The sequence below is a fragment of the Erithacus rubecula genome (assembly GCF_903797595.1).
Source record: "Erithacus rubecula genome assembly, chromosome: 12".
NCBI classification, from domain to species: Eukaryota; Metazoa; Chordata; class Aves; order Passeriformes; family Muscicapidae; genus Erithacus; species Erithacus rubecula.
The window spans coordinates 13,254,138-13,278,722 of NC_136664.1; the positions used below are offsets into that span (position 1 = coordinate 13,254,138).

Consider the following 24,585-nt stretch of genomic DNA (forward strand, 5'->3'; position numbering starts at 1 on the left):
TCAGCAAAAAAAATTGAAAAAAAAACCCCTCAACAACCACATTTACTGGTGCTTGAAACTGTTGGGCAGGTAAAGATCATAGATAAATGTCATTTCTGAAAGAATAACTGCATGTAGAGTGGCTGATCATTATGGAAGATCCTTATTACCTCCTAGTTCTGAACACTTGACATCAGCCTTTAAAATGTATGGCTTCTCTCTTCCATACATACATTTTTCTAAACCAATAATTTGGAAGGGTATTCTTTTATTTTAGCAACAGACTACTGTATGTATAGCACCAAAAAGAAGGATGCACTTGGAAGGGGAATACACAACACATATAAAAGTCTCAGAAAATACTTGCTTTCCTAATTGATCCAAGCCACATGAAAGGATGAGAAAAGATCTTATGGCTGTGCAACACACTGAAATTAAAAATGGGTAAAAAAATGGGATTATATAAAAGCAGCTTGTTTAAAGTCTTGATCAAAAGCCACATGAAGGAAGCAGACAGAAGAAAGGCAATGCTTGAAGGTGAAGGTATATTCTAGTATCAGTAACAGATATAGTTCTGAAGGAAAAAAACCAACATTTTGGAAACAAAATTCTTTTCCAGACTAAGCTGCAATCACTTTAGAATTTTTCTAAGGAAAAATTCCAAGTGATTCTGGATAGTAAGGGGACTAATGATTTTGTCAGATAAATTCTGTACCTGAAACAGCAGCAATCAGCTTGCGAAACTAACTTTAAATCTGCAATCTAACAAATTGTGCTAGATACTTCTAAATATCCTCTGATCCACCTTGTAAATCATTATTGAAAACAAACTTCTATTACCTGATTTCCAAAGAGATTGAAACCATTAATTGCTTCTAAAGCTGCTTTTGCCAGTCCCACGGAGCTGAGGAGAAAACAAAACAAAAACTCAGAGGTATCACAATTCAAGCCCAGGCTAAAACTTCACACACTTGACAGCGCCATGATCTTTTCTTGATTTGAATTTCATGCTTAACCTTCGTGTTAATAAAATGATGATGCAGCAGACTTTGGGTGTTTTGTGGTAAATTGTTCTTTCTTTTCTCTGAAGTAGTACTCAGCATTTTTACTTGTCTTCAAATGTCAGAGACCATCTGGCAAAAGAACTTCTGTTCTCACCTTGCTATCAGACACCTGGTATTATGTGTTTCGAGGTCTCACCAACAGCTCAGAGTCAGAGGATTTACTTCAGCACAATTTTTCAAACCAGCTCTCAAGTATTAAACTTTAAAAGACTGATTTCTAGCTTTCAATACAATCAAAGAACTTATCAATCTGAATTCACAATAGAAGGATTTTCTGATGTCAACCATGTAGTGACATATCTTTATTACACTTCATCACAAAGAAAACAGGACCCAGAAATTGCATCAAGACTTCAAGTTAGCACTCACATTTTCTGACACTATGGATTAAAATCACTAATAATTATATAATTTAAAAATAAGAGAAAGCTGACCACCTTAACAACAGCAAGAGCCTGCTCTGAGCAGCTGCTTCTGTTTGGTATCTCCTAATGCTGAAAGCTTTTAGAGCTGGAGAATGAGATGAAGAAATAAACTGAACTTAGAAGAGCTGGGAATGTAATTATTTTTCTGGCATTGCTTCAAATACCCAAAAAAGGCAATTGTTCTAAAAAATTGCTCTAATTATCACCTAACCATTGATCAAATAAATTGGGATGATGACTCAGAACAGAACTTTTCAGAGGAATTCAGTATTATTATCAAACTACATATACAGAAAACAAAAATCAGAGAAATCCTGCACACTGGAAGCTGTATCACATGTTAAAATCTTGTATTTCCCTTTCAAGTAACAGTCCTAATATCAACATGATATACTTTCAGAGTGAGAAAAACGTTACTGATAAAAGGTAGAGATGGAATAAATGTTCAGTTGGTACTCAGATAACAAAACTACTCAATCTGTCTATAAAATAGGATGATACTGCTTGAAAGAAATTCAAGGCAAACATGTATTGCTTCTTGAAACCATCTCTATTTTGCAGACTCAGTCATTATTCTACAATAAGACTAATTTCATAATTTACTGTAATTCATCAGCATTCTTTTACCTCTAATTATTTAAAGCCCCTGAGACTACACTACTCTTACAATTACTTGCCAGTGACTATATAAACATCCCAATATTGTCAATCACTCCCTTCACCATTATTTAGATTATCAAAGGTTTTGTGGGTAAAAGACAGGAGGAAGTCACTTTAAAAGAAAAATGAAGTCTGTGAAGAGCCTTTGCATCAAGTGTGTCTTTACAAGAGTGAACAATCACACAGCACAGCCCACTTCAGGAGTGTGATCACACTTCATACTTATTTCATTCCTACTGATTAATGCCTTCCTATTGGGCAAATTGCTAAAGAGGTTCTGTAATAAACATCATGCAGGTGTCTTTGTATAGAAAACACATTTCTCATATTCTAGAATTTAGTAACAAAGAAATGGAGTGTCTTAACAGAATGAATCAATGGCAAAATGTATTTTAATAAATGCATTCCTTCCTCCACTCATTAAGCCACTATGAACAGACTGTATTGACATGTGGAATCTGCCTGGAGAAAAAGGTGCTTACTTGGACACGTAAACAAAACAAAACAAAACCTCACCCAAACCCTCTCAAAATATTCCTCTGGAAATTTCACAGGATCATTAAGTCATTGTCATAAGTCAGAAGGGACTTACAGAACTCATCTAGTCCAACACAAAACCTCACTTGAAGCCCAGTATAATAACCAAGACTAATTGAAGTAAACCACAGCCTATACTAGAAGAGTCTCACAAAACTCCAAGGATATTCTGTTTAGATCAACCTGTTCTTTCTTTCTCTGTGCTTCAAATGAAAAGGTTTCTTCTTAATGTCCTCACTGAGCCTCACCAGGTGCAATCCTCAGCCCTTACTGGAGCTGTCAGTTATTTTATTGTGGCAAGGATTATCAAGAGCAGCCTTGCAACCATAATATCATGGGTAACATTTGACCTTGAGCTATATTTAGGGCAGGGGAAGATGAGACTAACCTAGAGAAACCACTTCCAGCTTGCTAAAAGAGATTTAATAAACATATTTAAGCAACATTCATAATTCTCATACTTTTTAATTGTTGGATTCATCCCCTCAATAAAATACCTGAGGGCAAACACTAAAATTTGCATATTTTTAGCAAATGTAAATCAAAATACATCTTCAAGTATATCCACCCTTAATCCTCCTCCTGTTCAATTTCTTGCCTCCATCCAAATGCTGTGCATTTCAACTGGAACATCAAGCACCACAGAGGATGCGAAAAATCAGCAAATAAAAAATTTCTACATCACTCATAACTCTGCAACCATATAACCCAAAAATGAAGAAGGAAGGACAGCACTAGAGCAATGTGCTATGTACTCCAGAGGAGAGCAGGACAGAGGCTCTGCAGCCCCAGATTTGGAATATGAGGATGCTGCACTTGGGCCATTTCCTAATTCTCCCAGTGCACAGGGAGGTATCAGAGGCACTTTGCACAGCTACTCAGCAGATGCCTGCAGAGCAGCCTGATCAAATGGCTACAGGACAAATTAATTTCTGTGAAGTTCGCCGTATGGGAAGGGATCACACTACAATAAAAGCGTACAAACCTTAGCCTTTGAACCAATAAAAGACATCAATTTGCATACATCAGAGAAGACGTGCTCCACGAGTGTTCTGCTATTTATCATTTATCAGAAGTGTTTGGAGCTGTACCTAAGAGAGAATGCTGAGACTGTGAAAGCTTAAAATAACTGCATCTTTTTAACACGGGCCATAATGTACAGCTATGATTCACAGACTTCCAATTGCATAATATCCCTTGGAAAGAAAAGCTTCTTTCAATAAAACACAAAAATTACCTACTCATTCTGAAAGCACACAGAACCTGTATGGAGACTTCCATCACAGGCTTTAAGGGTCAGGAGACACTGAAGAGACCACTTTGGGATCCCATAATCACAGAAGACCCGCATACATCATTTGTGAGTAGACCGATACTCATAATTGCTTCATCAATTTAAAACAAAAGGGTTTTATCTTTCTTTGGTAGAGACAATTGGAACATAAAGTATAAAGAATATTTCAGTGTACCCAGGGCTTTCCTCAATAATATCTAAATATCTCTTTTGATGAATGTTGCCCTTCCATTTTTCCTGATTTATGAGAACCAGGGAAATTGCCTACCAGCTTTCTGTAGTGAAGCAGAGTATCCACATGTACACAAAGAATGATAAATAGGGGCAATACTTGTTTCTGATGACCAAAGTCTACTCCTTAAATTAGGACCAAGCTCTGTGCTTCCCCTTATGCTAGTTCAATGATCTGTTAGATTGGCCCAGTCCATCTCAAAAAACTTTACCCTTAGAAAAAACAACTTATAAATGTCTGTCTAGATTAAGACAAAACAACATGTCCATTTCCATCTGTTTAAAAGATGCTCAGTTTCCCTGGGGAAAATTCATACACTGAATAACCAGAATGCTGCAAACAGGAGACACGGGAGTTTCAGCATTCCTTTTGCACATTTCTACAAGGTGAGATGTGGAAAGGAGCATTTGTTTCTCTGTGTAGTCATGCAGTCTGGCATTTGACAATTTTACAGACACAGTAGGAGAAAAGAAAACCAGCAGAGTCATAAAGCAGATTATATAACAATATATATATATATATATTTTTTTTAGTCCTCATATTGATAAAAGGTTCTACAAATGCCCTGAAAAAACACTTATATTAAGAGTTTTGCTGCAAGGACATGTTGCTAAATTTATAGGTTAAAATATACATACCTGCATGTGGGCTAAGAAAAATAATTCATTCTCAAATGACAACATAGCTTAGTCTGGCAATATTGAAAATTAGAAGAAACTTGTATTCTTTGCAAGCCCTTGATAACTAGGATTATCAATAACATTTTCAAAATCCTAAGATATCTAAGCTATAGTGATTTTTATGATTAATAAAACCTAAGTCAAAAAGTGAAGAAAACAATAGTTTAAAATAAAAATCAAGTTGTCAGATTACAGATACAATCCTTCAAGGCAGAGAGCACATGAGTGATTCCACTGAGTAGAGCAGGACAACTGCAGCATAAAATGCTGCCAGGATTGCATCCTGCCCCTGACAGAGCTCAGAACCTGCAGCATCTGAAGAACCTGGAAAAGAGCTTGGCACTAGGCTGCTGTCCAGTGTGCAGCATCTTCTTCCCACCATGTTGTAGATAAGAAAATGTAAACTTACAATTATACACCTTTTTAAAGCAGGACATTCCTAACCAGTTTTTTCAAAATTATTCTAATCCCACTGCACATACTTCAAGACCCTGAGCTGTTCTGAACACAAGTTTCAGAATTATATACATGCAGCTGCACATAATTACTGGAATTTGAATACTCAAACAGCTAAGCATCCATGTAGTTATTTCATCATGCACATCATGATGAAATTATCTTCACATTTTCCCAAAATACATCCCTCAGTCTTTAGAGAGCCCTAATTTAGTTCAAATAGTATTTTCATGCATTAATATTTTTAGCTCATCCCATGATGAATTCTTTTTCATTCATTTACTTGCTTTGGCTAAAAGAGCTACATTTGCTCACCTACCTTGAGTGCAGCTCTGGACTGCCATTGTTGTATTTGCTGCCTCTTTCCCAGACACCAAAATCTGGTACACGATAAGCTCTCTCCACACAAAACACAAGATTCTGGATAAAGGACACCTGTAGGAAAGAAAAGTGACTGAAGGAAAAAGCACAGCTTTTCTGGTTTTTTTCCAAAAGACAAAGTTGCTATTCCTTGTAGCTGTTCTTTCTATCCTTTTCTGTGTGAACCCCAAGAATGATGTTCTCAAGTTCAAATATTCTCTTTAAAATCAGCTCTTAATCACAATATGTTAAAAATTGACCCAACTGAGGTACCAATGTGAATTTACACTAAAGTTGCAACAAAGGCAAGGATAAAAATTATTTCATATTCAAAACACATATTTGAAGAGCTCCAAAAAGGTGGTATTTTCATCTTTTCAAAATTTATCCTAACAACATCAGAAACCAAAACATAATTAGAACACAGAAATCTTGGTGCCTTTTCTTAATTCATTTTAAGAGAATTGATATGCCAAAGTTTTATTAAATAAGCTCCAGATAATAATAATACATATTTATGCAAATTCAAACACACTCCATTATAAACACAAATAAAACTCTAAACCAATTTATTATAATTAAAATCTCTTATTGGACCAACACATTTCTACTGAATACCAAAGTACTTAAGGATATTTTAAGGTATTTAAGGTGCATTCAACTATAACTGTGGACTTATTTAGGCAGATAATTTTTCTTGATTTACACTGTTGGAAGAGACATTTGAAGTTGCTTGACTGTAGAAAAATGAAATGAGCATAAGTTTTATAGTTCACTTTAAAGAGTCCATGGATTGGAGCTTAGAGAAAATTTTACCACAAACGTGAGATTTACACTGGTTCATCTCCAAAGCAGGAATTTCATCCCCTCTCATCCAAATTATTCTAGGGGACTGTGGAAAAGAAAATATTGCAATGGCTATAAACACAACCACACTGAGGAACTACAGAGAGGATCCACTTTGCTACTATCAAGTGAGGTTTATTTCAATGAGCTATGTAACAAAACCCCAATCTTTTACTGAAAGGTATTTGTCTGTATACCTTTGTTTTGTCTTTTTTCTCCATTTTTCTTTAAATTTAAAAAAGTTACTATTTCAGATACACTCTTTAAGCTAATACCAGTCTACCACCAATATCATAATTCTAGACACACTTGTCTCTCTTTATTGAATGTCTCTGCTAAAGTTCACTCTGAGGTGTACAAGTTTATCCTGCACCCTAGATTTTTCATAGTTACTACTTTCAAGAAATCCTGTCTCCACTCTTCAGCTATGCCCACTATATTCATCCTGTATTTAGCACTTGGTTGTATAAAATGAAACTTCTTCATCTGAATGGAAGCCAGACAACAAGGATTTAAGATTGTGGTTTTCTTCCCATGTCTATCAAAACTGAAATTCATATGAAGAAGCAAATAACACCACATAGAAACACATAACCTACTGATTTCTTTTCACCAGTGATGAGTGTTTGGAAAAAAACTGGTCAAATTACAGATATTTTGTATGACACTAACCTAGGGTTTCCAAACAGCAGGTTTACATAAAAAAGCCATCAATAGCTTGTTGTAAACCAAAAATCTCCAGAGAACAAATTATTCATATCACAGGCATGTAAATGCTATAAACCAGATCAAAGCTATGCACATAGAGAAATGATGGGTTGTGTGTTAAACTTACTCATCCAAAGTTGAGCATGTGGAGATGAAGTGCAATAAAGAGCACACAGCCAGCATGGATGCCTACAAATACTCATGGTGCTGGGTAACGTGTGGCTAAGTGCCCTCATTCATACTCTCACACAGTCACACACTGTTGTCTTTGCTAGGGATGCAGAGATGCAATCCAATTAATTTTTCCACTGCCAGCTGAAAGGAGAGGGTAACTCACTGACAGCTGCCAGGCCTGCCACGGAGAGGCAGCACTACCTCTAAAGCCAAGAGCTCTGTGCACAAACATTGCCACAGCCAGTTTGCCAAAAAATGTGCATCTGTCAGCAGCCTGAACCCATCCTGCACCCAGCACCCTGCACCCTCTAAGGAGAGGGGCCTGAACCCAGCCTGCCAAGGGCACTGGGGAGGGACTCAGACTGCAGGTTTGGGCAGCAGAGTGCCACATCCCCACCATCACACCACTGCCACATCCTCTAGACACACAGGAAACATTGGACATTTGATATCATGTGGTGTTAATGGATTCTGGCAATTGCTGAAGCCACACAGAGCCCTACAGAATGTCCAGGTCTCTGGTAAAAAAATCTGAGTATGAATCTCCACAGTGCAGAGATTCAGAAGGGACAGTTGCAAGGAAAATGACATCCTGGCAAGGAAGTAGAGAATATCCAGTGAGTGGAGTATAAAAACATGTACTTCTTCTGCAGAATCTATAATTAAATGCAAACATCTGGAGGATAACATAAATTATATATCAAGCTAATTAAATACTTAATTATATACATTTGCCTCCTCACAGATATAAAGGCAGTTCAGAGGAAATATATACCTATCATATGATCTAACTAAGAAAGAAAGGCAAGGTGCAGCATTTAGTTCTCTAATTATATAAAAAATAGATTACTGAAGACATATGTTTTAGAAAAATAATGCAAGTTCACTATTACTGAAAAATCTCTCTTTTTTCCTAATAGTAGTACTGGAAGCACATTTAAGCTTTTTAAGGCAATACAGCAGCAACTATCAACCAGAACAGAGTAAATTTAAACAAATCCAGATTAAGAAAATTGGAGTAAAAAAGAATTTAAAAAGTATATCCATCTGTGCTTTCCATTCCCATTTCAAAACATAAGCTCATTTTAGAGCAGGCCAGCAGGTTGTCCTGACATGACTTGTACTCAAGCCAAGGCTATTATGATCTTATTTACAGAAGAGTTAACACTCTCTACAAACATCTCTTACTATGATACATAAAAAATTCTTTTTTATTTTTCAATTAAAGATACAGCAAAACTTCTTAACACCCATAGGTTCATATGTGTTTGAAGAAAGCCCTGCAGCTTCCCTGATAACTAACCCCATTATTTATTATATTGAATTTTCATTGGACAGGATATACTGAGAGAGTTTGAAATAATGTGAAAAGTGAGAACAGTGTAAGCAGAAGTTAATTGTCCAAAGAGACGTTTTAATTCTTGACATTGTAGCCATCAGAAATAGAGGAGAACTATAAAACTTACAATGTCACATACATTTACTCTTTGCACATCTAACACTTTTTTATCTATTTTTTCACTACCCATTCATTCCATTACTTTTCCTGAGTTCCACTCAAAGCATAGAATACCTGCAGTGTACTTTCAGAACAATTACTTTACAATTGGTAATGAAATAATAACCAGAAAAAGCACAACCAATTTGAAGCATTGGACAGGAAATCAGTTTGTACCTCATCTGTGTTGTAGATAATCTGCAGCCCCGAAGAGATCATCTCAACCAAATAGAGGAGAAATAATGACAGAGCATTGATCTGGAGTAATTAAACACAGAAAGGAAACCATAATTAACTTTACGTTTATTGTAGTCACATAAACAAAATAAATGTGGTATAATTCACTAACAAAGATGGCCCCACTAATACACTTCTGCTTCTTCAAAAATCCTGGATCTAATGATGTAGAAACAATCAATAGGAAAAGATGGCACAAACAAGTACTGTCCTCTACAACTTCAGATGCTTTATGATTTTTTAATTTCAAACTGTCCTAGGAAAATGTTATCCCTTGGGCACACTGCTCTTACCCACAGGTAAGACTTGGGTCATGAGCTGTTTTCAGGTTTACATATATGTAAACATGTAAATATGACAACTCACTAGCTAGTAGGTCACCAGAAAGGCAGGCAGCATATTGAATAGGGCACAGCACACCTAGAAAGTAAATCACCTCAGCTCTGGTGGGAATTTTGGCATTATCAGCTGACAGGAGAAGCATTACAATATTCAGATATGATCAGATATGTGAAAAACTGTATTTTTTTTGTATACCCACACACAGCATTTATTGGTAACAGTAATTACCTTCAGCAGCTGTACAAATGAGTGCCATGATGTCAACTCATTGAGGAATCAAAGGAAACTGCTGGTTTGGTTTTTATTACAGAACTTTCCTATACTTCAGAATTTGCATAACATCAATAGAGAAACTAAGTTTATCACAGTATGAGGTATAAAACCACAATCTCATTATATGAAATTTAAAGAAACATCTAGAACAAAAAAAAAAAAAAAAGAAAAAAAAAAGCGTTTTTTTATCTGGAACATAACAGATTAAAAATTAGGTCCAAATTCTAAAAATCCATAAATACTTAAGGACAACTGACTCCAGTGTCTCAATACAAACTGAAAAGCACCAAGCATAGCAATAAGGGCTACATAATATATTCAATTTTTCCCAGCTGAGCACTCTCAGTTACTTTGTACTCTTGTCTCCACAGAGCTGAAAACCCTCTAATTTTTGAGGTATGCAGATGACAGATGGGAATGTGCATTCATGTTTATGGGAAGGATTGAGGTGCCACAAAAAACAGACTTTAAATTGTCATACAGTACTCCCCAGGTCCCCAAATTGTCTCTTCCTATAAATAAAACATGTGCCTTCTCAGGAAATTTCACATAGTCCAAAATGCTAACTTATGATAACTCCATAAAGCATTTTCCCCAGAACATACATTTTCTGAATCCAACACATTTACTGTACAAACTACTTAAGTAAAACTGTCACCATGAAATGAAATAATCATCAACCTACTGTGTCAGTTCTGAATAATTTCACTAGCAATTTCTGAGCTAAAAGGTGTGTGCAGACTTATGGAATGCAAAATAACAAGGTCATGAAAGCAAAGGTGGGTCTGAAAGTAAAGAGAAGGGGAAATAAAAAGAGTAAAGATTAAAATGCTGGAAAATGAGACACAATAAAACAATCAGTTATGCAATGAGTCTGACTAGGAACCACTATGCAAAGCAGTGAACAACAATTCCCACCTGTTTTCAGTGTACATTAAATGAATGAAAATTGCTCAAAATGATGGAAAATTAAACTGGGAATATTCACCATATGATTACACTGAATTTTCATTTTACTGACTACAACATTTTTTGCCAGGATTATTTATTGACAGCCATCAAAAAGCTGGTCTCAAAAAGAAGCAACTTTGTAAACAACCAGCCATCTACCTCTACAATCTCACAGTTACTTCAGTATCTTCTGACCAAAACATACCAAAACACTATTTTTCAGCAGAAGATGCAAAAGGCAACTCAGTTTTACCACACACAGCACACTAAGACAAATCTAACCAAACTGAGACAGTTGCATTATGGAACAATGGAGACAATATTATTTTAAAAATCAGCCAAACTTGGATTTACATCAACATGGATGTGTTACCTGAAGGTGACCATACTCTTCATGGGAGAAGACCTCATCCCCAGTGTGTGCATTGAACACAGAATGCAGACATGCAGATGGTTTGGGGTCTTGTTTGAACTTCTGAACCTAAAGGTGAATGAAAGGCAAAACATAAAAGCAAAGGCAATCATTTCAGTATGATTGGCAACCACAAATTCATCATATATTCCATTTAAATTATTATTACTGTTGCTATTATTACCAAACTAAAAAGTTTCTTGATTTCACCACCATGTAAACCTTATCATCAACAGTGTCTTTTCAGAACAATTATTTTACAGATGGCAATTAAATGAAACCAAGATGACTCTTCAAGTCATGCTTTGCTCTTCAACAAATCTTAAGATTTTCTAACCATTATTGCCAGTACGTGATCCAGATTTCACACTATTTTCAACACTTCACAAGATTTTCTTCTCTACCAACAAAGCACAGCACGTGTCTCAGAACAAGTAAACAAGTACTATATTGTGGAGTGTAGTCCACAAATACATTAAATATACTTCAGGCCATGACTCATGTTCACTGACAATAGAACACAGTATCTTTTTGCTACAAGCAGCAGCACTTGCTCAGTTCATGTCTTTGGCACATAAAATTCATATTATTAAAAAATATCTTCCTTTTACGTGAGGCCACACACAGTCTCTCAGAATAAAGTCCATCTTGACTTTTGTCTGTTAGGTACCAGAAAATGTTTATTACTACACTGTAGGAAGAGAAAAGCACCTGTAGTAAAGAAAGCAAAACCAGACAAGTAGTGTCCCAGCAGTGGGACACCTCTATTAAATGAATGCTCATTATTCTTATCTGGCACTCCTCATCCCCAAAACAAATGACTGCAGATCAAAGAGAAAAACAACAGCTCAAATGTAACAAGATCGATTTAGGTCAATATTATTTAAAGATATGAGACCCTTAAGAAACAATCCAACCCCACAGAAAATATATGTCAGCATAAATACAACTGGAAATACAATACTTGCTTATCATTACTGTTACTGATGCCACATACCTGTGGACTTCCCATTTCAGTTTGTGTGCTCAGCTGTGAGGGAAGCTCTGGGCTTACATGAAAACTATTTCTAATAATACAGTTGAAAGTCAGTGACGTGAAACTTCAAATAGCCACATGGAACACAGGTATTTAATTACTTCTAGATCCACTGCTAACCACTGAGCAAAATTTATGCAGCACACCAAATTTTAATAAGAAGGTCTGAATATTCAGAGTATATTCACAAGAAAATTATGAGCTGAATAAATCAACTGTGTTGCAACATAAGTAGACTACTCTGTTTCCTTACTCATTTTGGAAGTGTGTGCCCTTCTGAAGTTATGTCATTAGGTAAAATACAGCTGGAAAATGTCTGCTAAAGAAACCAAGTAAAACAATCAAAATGATCACCTTGATAAGGAGAACAACTGCAAACACGACAACCAAGACAACAGTGCAAAGAAAACTCTCCAGCCTTAACAAAAAGTAGTTTACATCTTTCAATTCAATCACTAAAAAGACATCAAACCCCCCCCAAGTGCTAATGGTATAATATTTAAATGGAACAAATAACCACTAAATGAACACAAAGAAGTCTCAAGTGTACCCTGCACTTTCCTTCCCAAAATGCTCACATCTTCTACTCCCCAAAAAGATGCTGCAACTTGAAACAATGCAGCAGCTGTTGTGCTGTGGGGCAGCCTGACACTGAATTAGCTGTGTGTTTAGGATCTGCTTCCCCAGCTGCATTAATCCCTGGGAAGGCGGCGAGCGCTGTGGCCGCAGCGCGGTTTCACCTTATCGGCCTGGCGCATGTAGCAGTAGAGAATTCCTCTCATGCACTTTATGGCAGAATGCTCCAGCTCATGGGTCCTTCCCTTGTCATCATCAATGCGCCTGGGTGAGAGAGATAACTCGTAAAACAAATTGCAAATGCGTTAGTGGGGGCAAGAAAAAAGGAGACATTAATGCTTTGGAATATTAAGTATTTAACTCATGCTGCTGCATAGTGGTGCCCTCACTCATATCTACATATTACAGCCCTAGTCATCCTCTCTCATTAAAAAAATAAAATAATAAAAGGATTTTTGTCTGGCAACATACACAAGCATTCCTCTTCCAAAATTTGAGAATTGAAAAAAAAAAACCTTCCTGATATTTTAACACCCAGTTAACATGCAAGGAAATGATTCTTAGTACCAGCAATAAGCCTGCCAATGCCCTGAACTCTCCTACTAAATTTAAAAGTATCTCATGAGTACAATTTGCCAGAAGAACCTCTATTTTTAGTAGCAAGCATTAATTTCACTGTAACAAACACTGGTACCAATTTACTTACCAAGAGTAGAATGACATTTTTAACCTAGCATCTTCATAAATATTTTTACTGAGATTTGGAAATGCACCATTCTCTGTGGGTTTACAAAATCTATTTTTGATAAAGCTTCATCTTTTAAAACTTTCCCAGGGAACAGAATAACTGGCAGAGACATGAGTGCAGAAGTTATTCACCTGTAAGCAAGGGCCAATGCCCAGGCACAGGCAGCACAGTAAAGGCTGTCGTGGACTTTTGCCTTTTGGTCATTCCCAAAAGTCTTGGTAGGGAACAGACCTGTGGTTGGGCTTTGATGGAGCAGCAATGTTGATTTAACTGGAAGAAGGAAAAATAAAAAGGTTGTTAATAACATTTATATTTCTTCCAGTTTCTAAACAGATCTTCAGCAAGGTGTGAAAAACTTGTTGGAGCATGCACAAGATAAAACAAGGGAAAGAAAGGTAAGGAGAAACAAATACAAAAGTTGTTACATTGATTTTCAGATAAATTAGATCTTTTTACACAAAAATCCAGCAGTATTCAAATCTATTCCTATTACTCTGTTCTAGCACAATCCACTTTGTACAGAATTTCTACAAAACAATCCAGTAATTTCCTTTCTATGAAAACAAAAGAAAAAAATGACTACAGTATGTGAACTGACCCCCCAATCAACTAAATGCTTAAACTCTCCAGAACTCCTCATTCATAAAAATTACATTTTTAACTCACACCAGATGATTGTATCAGTTATTTATAAAAGTAGAGGGAAGTAAGGACAAAGGACAACTACAATTATTTAACTCAGTATCTTGATATGAAAATAGACTAAGCAAAGAATTTTCGAGTTGCTGAAACTGAGTTAGAAAAAAATATTAAATATTACATTAATTCATTTTGTACTTCAATATTTTGCATTTTGGGAATTGTTTTTCCTAAGGTTATATAATAACCAGAATGCTACAAGATTGAAACTGGGCTTAATGCCATCAAACATGATCTTTCTAGCAATAATCTCTTCAGCATAAGACAGAAAAGCAGGTTTTTTCCACAGATTGTTATCAAGCATCAATTTTAAGAAGGCCTCTTTATTGCCTACATAGAATACTTAGAAACTAAGTACTCTAAATTAAAATTACACGGTTTTACAGCTTTTTGCATTATATCCAATGTCTTGATACCCAATAACAAAAGCTTTGATAAAATATTACCAGAAGTCAATATAGAGTATTATAAATTATATAAATGATATTATTATAAATGTTATACTATTATAAATAAAGCATAAATTCAATAGTAGATTTTTACTGTGGCAGCAGCATAATTGCCTGAAATAAACAGCAAGCACCACCACAGATTTGTTGCTGCCAAGCATTAAAAAGTCAATTGAACAGTCATCTCCTCTGTAAGAAAGCAAAAAGCAATGCATCTACAAAAAGCAATACACCTATTGATGGACTAGGTACCACTCAGATTTCACTTCAAAAAGCCATTTGAATGAAGAGAGTCCTATCCCACATTTTTAGAATGATGGCGAAATAGTTCACTATTCTGTACCCTTGCCTGAGTAAAACTTTAAAATTTAAACTTTAAAATTGTCAATTTCACAGCCATTAAACAATCCTAATTTTAGAATACAAGCAGGACTTAGAACACAAACATCCTAAAACCCAAAGCAATCAAAACAAATTGTTGCTTTAATGGTTTTGTCTTAAAATAACATCATATGAAAAACATTACAGTTGACTTGAAATTAGCTAAGAAATAAAATTTCAGCACAAAAATATATTATGGCACTATTAATAACAAGAAAAAACTTCTAATTCATCACCTGCTAGACTGTTCAAAGCACTATAAGAAAGCTTTTGTCCATTTAAATTTTCCCTCAGCTGTATCTGGTCAATGCTACAATCCTAAAATATCCATCAATCCAAAATAATTCTAAATTCATTCTTACACTTGAACTGCAGTTTCAACAGATACTTTGATTTTCAGCAAGTGTAACTCAGCCCTCCCCTTTACACCTTCCAAACTCCAGCAGAAGTTTAGGGAACAATCCTTATTTAGGAATAATGTAGCACTGATATTTAGCATGCAAATATCAACTCTAACTTACATCCAGGTTAGTTCAAGTATTATTAACTTACCAATTCTATAGTAATTATTTAATTTATCCCACAGAGTTTCCCCCTCTGGCTTTGGAAGATTAATACATTTAAGTGGCTCATAAATTGAACCTAAAATTAGAAGAAAAAAAGAAAACCAAAATAAAGATCAGAATCAGTTTCATAATTGCAATATTGCTAAAATTTACTGTGATAAGGTTTTTCTTTATATTTATTATACAAAAGCATGATTTATGGAATTTCAATTGAAACAAGAAAGTTACCTCTACAGTCTTAGAGAGTTTTTTCTACAGTACCTGTCTACACAAACCAGATCTCCACCTGTATCTCCAGTGTCTTGTAGATACTGAACTACAGCAAATGCTACATAAATGTAGAGTTAATTATTGAATACAACTATTAAATGTTAAGAATTTTCTGTGAACATTATCTTAGAACTTAAATACATTACAGAGAAAATTCCAGAAGATACATAGGAAAACAGAAGAGGGACAAAATCAAACCATATGCAATTATTACTGCCCTACCTGCCTTCCAAAATGGTGAAGATGTTCAATACCATCAGTGTTTCACCTACCTCAACCTTGTTTGCATCCACCAGAGTCAGCCCAGCTAATATCATGTGAAAATAAAGGCTGGCTTGCTCCCACAAGCTACTAAAGCTTAAACAAGCTATTCAACAGATAAAGCCCTCAAATTACCCAAATTCCAGAGTAATACAATACTATCATATCCCCATCTTTCATTCTCACTGTCCCACGCATTGACCCCTTCCCTATCTGCACCTGAAAACAATGTTTTACTGAGAGATGAAACATGCAGCCTATTAAAAATTACTGGGCTGAACCATTTCCAACTTCTAATTTCAGAGGAACATCCTGCTCTCCTCCCCAAATCCCCTGGGTTTTATTCAGTGTTCTGGATGGCATGGTCTCCACGAGAGCCATGTGCTAAGGGGAAGAATGAGAATTTTCCCTTTCAGGACTGCATGCTGCCCTTTGGAAAAGCTCAGTGAATGCAGGGCCAGGGAAGCCCAGCCAGCCAAGCAGTTCTGGCAGGACACAGTGAGGGATCCTTTCCACAGTGCCTCTTTGGTAATCCCAGCACATGCCCAAGCACCAGACACGAGACTGTCCATAAACAGGATTCTCATCCCCATGAAATCAAGAAAACAAAAGGAAGAAAAAGAAAAGTGTTCAAGAAACAGCTGGATGTGGCACTCAGTGTCCTGCCCAGTTGCCAAGATGCTGTTTGTCAAATGCTGGATTTGACGACCTCAGAGGTCTTTTCCAACCTAATAGGGATGTGTGTGAAATGGTGACAGAAGCTTTATGAATTAAGTCCTTCTGTGGGAAGACAAGAAAATTTCTAGCCATTCAAGAATGCAAACCTTACCCCAAGTTAGCATTACATTTGCTTTGCAAGCACAGGAGTGAAAAAACCCAACCCTGCCCCTCCCCAAGCAGAGCCCTGGGTGCCTGCTCTGCTTGGATGTCCTGGGGATGCTCCCCAACCCATCTGTGCTTCTCCTCAGCCTTTCCTCATTGGGAGAGTTAAACTAGAAATAAACACCTGCATGTGGGAAAGGGCTGAAAGCAAAGCACAGAGAGCCCAGTTTATCTGAGCTGCCTAAAAAAACAAAAACAAAAGAAATGAAACTGTTCTGTAGTGGAAAAGAAAAACTTGTAACATATCAAAACCTGTGTCTCTTCCATTAGAATAAATAAATAAATAATGAACATTCTGAACCCATTTAAATCCATTTTTCAAAGCCATTTTGTTTTTCTACTTCTTTTAGCCCATGAATCCCTGTCCATGAAATTATTCATAATTTATCCTGTTATACAATTAATTCAGTTATCTTGCAAAAGCACACAATACTGTGAGCTGCAGCAACTGTAATTTTGTACAGTGTTGTAGTGAAAGGACAGAATATACACAAGAAAAAATCTTCAGGAAGTCAATGCATAAAAAACACTGAATTTATGAGAAATTTACTTACTAGATTTTCAAAGGCAAAATAATGATTCCAATTCTTAGATTAGCTAACTGAATATCATATGAATATTCACCATCCTTTGTGTGTGAAAGAGGTTCAGAATGTCCCTGCAGGCTGCTAACCCCAGTGTGACACCAGGACACACAGCTGAGCATCCAAAGGCACATACACACAAGTCAAAAGTTCCTGAACTAAAATTGTTCTAATTTAAATACTTACCAGACAATTTATGACCCTCTGTGGCCAACAGAGAAACAAAACAAAGGTATCAAGAACAAAAAGCAAGCAAGCAAGATTTTTCTATTTCAGAGCATTCAAAGATTTCAACTTTGTGCAGAAAGAAGATTAAACAGAATAGAGACCATGAAAATGTCAAAACACCACCATCTACAAATTACATTATTCTAGATGTTGAAACTTTAATAGAAATATGGTAAAACAGAGTAGACTGCTGATGGAACAGAAAGGTTAAACGAATTCAAAGTTTGAAAAACTGACAAAAACAAATTTCTTTGCTTTTGAATTATTCCCTAAAATTACTCCTACTACAAGGGGCAGAACTTGTTTAAATCAAAGTTTTCCACATATTCTTCATTAATTCCTTATTAGCATCTATATAGTTGATGTTTTGCTTGAGTGTCTACAGCATTCTCCTGGAGAAATCATGTGGTAAATTACATTTCATTACTATCCCAACCTAATCAAAGCAAGGAACAGTCAGGACAAACACGAAGCTGCTCCTTCCTTGTGCTTTTGGAGAGAGCCCATAACACAGAGGAAGCTATTTTAAGGATGGCTAAAAAAAAAAGCCTGTCTACAGTCTCACCCAAAATCTATTTGAGTTCATTTCAGCAAGATAAAAACCTGTCATAGAAAGCTATTTTCAATTACATATTTAAAATAGGTTTTCAAACTAAACAAAAAAAAAAAAAAAACAAAACTTTTTAAAGAGATGACAACAGCAAGACTGCAGCAATCTGAACATAATAGAGTGACATATGCAAATAGGTCCCTGGAGGTCTTGTACAGCAGCATTCAAAAGAAACAGAATGAGGACATTAATTTTAAATACTGTTTTTCACTTTATTATAACCATACAGTGTGAGTTTTATTTTAGGCAAATAAGTAGGTATGCCAGGAAGAACATAAAAATCTATTTTGTTGATTTACTATTTCTTCTGTCTAGAGGTATAACAACCTCATCCAACATTTAAATAGGGTATTTGGGAGTTCAGCTTTTCTTCCACAAAGAATGAAGTGTGCCCATTATTTCCTTACACCACAAGTGTACTGCTGCAGGCAGTACCTACTTCAAAATCAGCAAAAAACTGATAGAAAATCAGTGTCATTTCCTGGGTTAATATAATTAATGTCTGATAAGAGAGCACAAGGCCTTGATCCCAAGTCCAATCAAATCCCTGTTTGTCTTCAGACACTGCATTGACTAAATGCCCTATATTCAAATTCCGAAAAAACTGATTTAATGGAAAACCAGTCCTCTTTCATTTCCTACCATTTACAAGTCCCAGAGTAGTATTATTTCACCACTCTTCAAGTTGAATAATTATTAAAAATTATTGATAGAGCTTCCTTTCAAAGTAATAGAGAACAGGAAGAAATTTCAATCCTCTGTATATACAACCTCTGGGAGGCTGAAAATGTTATCCTGATGTGAAAGAACTTTCCCACCCACCTCATTTTTTTTTCCAGTTATACCTGAGATTAGCATTAACTGCTCTTCAGGGAAGAGATATGAACTGTCCAGATGTTTGGATTCAGAAGCTATGGCCAAAATGGCTTTAGAGCAATTCAGCTTACAAATGTGTATACATGGAAGCTTTGGACACACACATCCTTGAAGATGGCAATAATTGTGGATATTAAAGAAAAATAGGGATTAAAATGGAATTCTGTACCGAGTCTATGGATAAAGACTTGCATATTCCAATAAGGATGGTTTATTCAGATTTTCCAAAGTACAGAATTAATATAAACAAGCACTTCCACAAAGTTAATCCTAAACAAATGGAAGCAACATGGCAAGAATTTTATTTCCAACATTTCACATGTCAAAAGCACAAAAGAAAATGTTGGTTTGCATAATTAAATCAGGCCAGGCCAAAAGAAAAAAAAGCTGAGAATACAAGATTTCTTTGTATATTTGATAAGAATGAAAAGTGACCACAGTCTTTGATGTGACAAAGACTTGAGAGAGAGGCAACCTCTGGATCTCTGATCACTATAACTTTCACTAATAAGGGCAGTGACAGCTTCATATTACAGAAGTCACTGGGACCAAAAGAAGATTTTATTTCTACTCGCAGCAAAGTTTAAGAAATGATATCACATGGGGATTTTTAATCACTACATACAGGACAAAACTATGATCTCATAGATGATCTTGCTTTGAGCAGGAGGCTGGAGTAGGTGACATCCTGACAACCCTTCCAGACTGAGCTATTCTACAAAACAGGGTAAGGAAACACCAGGAGAAGGGCTTGGAGAGGAAGACACAAAAGGTATTAAAGTATTCCTCTACCTGAATGTAGAAGTAAGCAAAAGGTATGAATTGTTACCTTGTTGAGTGAAAATAACAAATGGGTAAAAATTATTAAAATCTTGTAATAGTTTCACTTAAATAGCATTGAAGTGACAAAGCCTTTAAATATCATTTATCAGGACAAATCATGTGTTACACTATGCAAGTATTCAACTAGTATTTCACAGGATCATAGAACATCCTGAGTTGGAAGGGACCCACAAGGGTCCAACTCCTGGCCCTGCACAGAACAAGCCCAGAATGGCACCCTGTGCCTCAGAGCATTGTCCAAACTCCTCCTGAGCTCTGCCAGCCTTGGTGCTGTGCCCACTGCCCTGGAGAACCTGTTGTAGTGCCCAACCACCCCCTGGGTGAAGAACTTTTTTCCTGATATCCAACTTAAACCTCCCCTGACACAGCTCCAACCATTTCCTCAGGGCCTGTCACTAGTCACCAGAGAGAAAAAAGAAAAAAATACATGCCCATTTATTTTGTCCTTTCTCTATTTCCTAATTATCCGAAGGTAGTTCTTTGTCCAGTATATTATATTTAACGGAAACTACATTGTGCCAGTACACAGGAGCTTCACATAACCAAAATGTCAAAGTCTACCACACGAGCCTTATAAATGCTACAAGCAAGGCAGGAAACCACTCAGGATATTCAAGGCAGGCATTGCCACTTCTGAGAATTCAAAACAATAGGTGTTAAAACTACTGAAAATGTTTATTTTGCATCATAACAAGAGAAACGTGAAATAGCTATACATTAATTGTGAAAGAGTAGATTTTTTTTTTTAACACTGTCAACTCATCACATTTTTTTGATGGTCAGAGAGGCAAAACTGAAAAGCCACAGGCAGGGCAGGGGAGTCCAAGACACCCAGTTGTGTCCCCTTACCTGGCCACTCTCACCAGCATTTGTAGCACTACTGTGTTTCAACAAGGACAACACCAGCTTTCCCCAATCACAGTGTCACATATGGATACATCTCATCCCAGTCAAACTCCCTTCAAAACACACAGCAACGGTCTTGACAACTTCATATATTCTAGCTTCTGTTGCACCTGAGGAGAAACTGTGCCAGGGGGCTTTACTTTGCTTCCACTTAATTTCCAAATGTCAAACTCTGTAACCAGCAACTGACTGGAAATTTTACTTATCTCTAAACCAGTCACGTTGGGGTTTTTTAGGAGTAAATTACAAACAGCATTCTTAAGGCATCATTCACATGACTGTCATCTTAAATGAGAAATTTGGGTTCAGAGATGGTTGCACTGAGGGATACTGACAGGCACTCTAAACAAACAAAACAGGAAGATTTGACAGTAGATTTCAATCTAAGTAGATTACCATTTTAAGAAATTTTTACTGAAAGAGTTCAAATTTTCAAGCTCTACTGTACAGTGCTAAAAGTCTACTAACACAGAACACTGCATGTGACAAAACACACAATTATTTTTTGTTTAATTAAATAGCCACAAACAAAAACAAAACACAGAACTGCACACTTACCAAATTTTAAAAAAGCATGCGCAGAGGAGGCTCTGTCATCATCCAAATTGGCCATTTCAAATTGGTGCAGCTAATCACAAACGTCTCAGGCTAAGCTACAGTAATTTTCAAAACTGTTTAGTAAATGTTAAAGGCAATCAGCATTAAATTAAGTGAAAGCAATGTTAGTGGAGTTATCAACACAACAGAGTGCACAGCACGAACTTTCATTACATGTTATGTTTCCTCCTTCTACACTGACCTCTTGGTTTTATTTTGCTTTGACTTCCATAAAATTTAGTACTTTACTCCACCTGAGTAAAAGGGCACAGTTTACAAAATATCCATCTTTTGGATATTTGGCACGAGCTTTGTTATTCAATAGAAAACTTGCTACAAACACCGAAAGGTGATGAATACAATCTGATATATTTCAAGATGAAAAAAAAATAGTGATTTAACTAGTGCACACTAATGTGTTAAGTAACATTAAAGATAAGGAGCTAAAACTCTGCCTATGCATAGTGCTGATTTCATCCCGTGTGAAATATGCACCAGGATCTTTCTTGGAGTCATATATATTAGTTATGTCACTGAATATCTGAGTTGAGGTAGGACATCCTCCTCTTTGGAATATACAATAGGAAAAACGTGTCTGTAATTATGATGACAAGTTTTTCCAAAACAAAAATTTCAGGGGTTTTGGACTCGCCAACTACTATGTTTAGAATCTGCTCCTAATCAGAGCAGCAACAAATGAAACAGTATTTTATTGCTTCAGGAAGGGAAATGAACATTTCTGAATAAAATTTGGTTTTACTGGAAAAAAAAATAATTCATAATTTCATTCACATAAACATGAGGATACAAATTACCTCCTACAGGATTGAGTCTTACATGATCCATTGCTGCAGGCTATAAAAATGAGTCACTGGTGCATTTAATGCACGTGTCTATACTCCATGTTTACCATATATTACTGCAAGAAGCCCACTAGTAAAAAACCCCAAACCAAATAAAATAGTGCTGTTTGGATTCCAGCACAGGCCTCAGCCAAACCAGAAACATGTGGGGGAGTTTCAGTCACTTTCTATTACAATCCCAACCATGCCTTCTTCTGACAGGGCCAGGAAGGAAGAAAAACATCCTGAAATTATTCAAATTACAACGTAACGATGCAGCAGTAAGCTTAAATATAAGAACATTCTTTTTGTTTTTATATATGAATGTTATCTGACAGATATTAAATAAAATTTTATTTCAAAATCAACTCCTTTACCGGAAGAACTATTCAACTAAAATAATATTATTTCTTGAGCAAATTTATTCAGCTGTGGCTGTTTGTCAATCACCTCTCAGCTCAGCCCCTGAAACCCAAACCGGCCACAGTCACACTCCCTCATGGGCGGTCCTAGCCGTGGGTTTGCCAATCAATCTATACATGAACCGAACTTTTAAAGCCGAATTTTCAGACCAGTCTTTCAACAATCGATTCTTTAGAGCCCTCATAAAGCCCCATTTTGGTCTCACAATGTCTGATCAGTTATTAGCGCAACAAAACCAACCAAACACGCAAATAAGTAACAACCGAGTTACTTATTTACATACAAGCATGTCTGGCAGAGATCTTCTGGAAAACTTTTTCCGTTAGAACAATTAAACTCCTATTATGCCTTTATTTTACTTTAAAAAAATTAGTTTAACTCCAGGTTTTTGAAATTTAGGCTAACTCGGCAACATCACCCTGTGGTTTAGGCCAGAACGTAGCCGCCCCATAGCTCACGTTCAGAAACTCCCACGCTGTTAAAAGGGTACCTTTACCTAAGAGAAACCTGGCAAAAGCTCGTACTTTCCTCTAAACACTCCCTCCGTTCCACCACTGCAGCACTTTATACACCTGCGGTACTAAACACGCCACGAGCGCTGCCTTCGCACCCCGGGCACAGGCGGCACCGGAGCGGCACCTGGGGCAGTGCCCGCCGCCCCCTGCGCCCCTCAGGGGCACCGCCACCGGCACCGCCCGGGGAAGCAGCGCCGGGCCGGGCCGGCAGCGGGCGCGGAGCGACGGGAGGGCAGGGATCCCCGCAGCTGCTCCCGGGCCAGCCAAGAGGTCAGACCTGAGCGTTTGGAGCGAGCGCGCAGCTCCAGCATCTTCCAGCTCACGTCAGCCATGTGAGTCGCGGCCATGGCGGAGCGGTCCCGCAGAGCCCCGGCGCGGGCTGCACGGTCCGGGCGGGCCCTGCTGCTCCCGCCGTAAAGCGCAGGCTCCGCCGCCGCTGCCGCAAACCGCGGCCGAGGGGCCGGGCCCGCCCCGCGCTGCCGTCAGAGCGCGGGCGGGGCGAGGCCGTGCGCGATGGGGGCCCGCGGGCCGTGCCCGCCGCTGGCCCCGCTGCTGGCCCTGCTCCTGCTGGCCCTGGCGGGGCCCGCCCGCGCCCTGCAGAATGTCACCGCTCAGCTCTTCGGGCCCGAGGCCCGCGGGACCCTGGCGGCCTTCGGCGACTTCAACTCGGACAAGCAGACGGACCTGTTCGTGCTGCGCGGCGGTGAGTGCGCGGCCGGGCCGGCGGGCCCGGGGCTCTCAGGGCGCGGGCGGCGAGAGCTGCGCTCCCCGAGCCCTGGCAGCGCCGGGAGCCGGCGGGCAGGGGGTGACCCCGGGGCCGGGGCAGCGCTCCCGGTGCAGAGCAGAGGGGATGGATGGGCTCGCTGGTCCCTGTACTCTGGGGGTCGCAGTACAGGGGATGGAGGGGCTCGCTGGTCCCTGTGCTCTGGGGGTCCCGGTACAGGGGATGGAGGGGCTCGCTGGTCCCTGTACTCTGGGGGTCGCAGCACAGGGGATGGAGGGGCTCGCTGGTCCCTGCGCTCTGGGGGTCCCGGTACAGGGGATGGATGGGCTCGCTGGTCCCTGCGCTCTGGGGGTCCCGGCACAGGGGATGGATGGGCTCGCTGGTCCCTGCGCTCTGGGGGTCCCGGTACAGGGGATGGATGGGCTCGCTGGTCCCTGTACT

General features: G+C 38.0%; 2 protein-coding genes across 5 annotated transcripts in view; one reads left to right on the top strand and one right to left on the bottom strand.

The window, feature by feature from the left end:
• PHKB (phosphorylase kinase regulatory subunit beta) overlaps nucleotides 1-23,879 on the bottom strand; it is a 68,921-nt gene extending 45,042 nt beyond the window's left edge. For 2 of the 4 annotated variants that reach the window (XM_079315843.1, XM_079315842.1), the window contains exons 1-9: nucleotides 23,698-23,834; nucleotides 21,602-21,696; nucleotides 15,570-15,659; nucleotides 13,620-13,758; nucleotides 12,905-13,004; nucleotides 11,090-11,197; nucleotides 9,091-9,171; nucleotides 5,647-5,762; nucleotides 820-883 (exon numbers count right to left, since the gene is read on the bottom strand). In XM_079315843.1, coding sequence (XP_079171969.1) covers nucleotides 820-883; nucleotides 5,647-5,762; nucleotides 9,091-9,171; nucleotides 11,090-11,197; nucleotides 12,905-13,004; nucleotides 13,620-13,758; nucleotides 15,570-15,659; nucleotides 21,602-21,656 — 753 coding nt within the window. In that variant the 5' untranslated portion in view covers nucleotides 21,657-21,696; nucleotides 23,698-23,834. Of the gene's footprint in view, nucleotides 1-819; nucleotides 884-5,646; nucleotides 5,763-9,090; nucleotides 9,172-11,089; nucleotides 11,198-12,904; nucleotides 13,005-13,619; nucleotides 13,759-15,569; nucleotides 15,660-21,601; nucleotides 21,697-23,697 lie in introns of all 4 variants that reach the window. The other 2 variants (XM_079315841.1, XM_079315840.1) reach the window with 1 other exon arrangement.
• Nucleotides 23,880-24,585, top strand: part of ITFG1 (integrin alpha FG-GAP repeat containing 1) — a 70,667-nt gene continuing 69,961 nt past the window's right edge. The window contains exon 1 of the mRNA XM_079315847.1: nucleotides 23,880-24,123. Coding sequence (XP_079171973.1) covers nucleotides 23,934-24,123 — 190 coding nt within the window. The 5' untranslated portion in view covers nucleotides 23,880-23,933. The remainder of the gene's footprint in view (nucleotides 24,124-24,585) is intronic.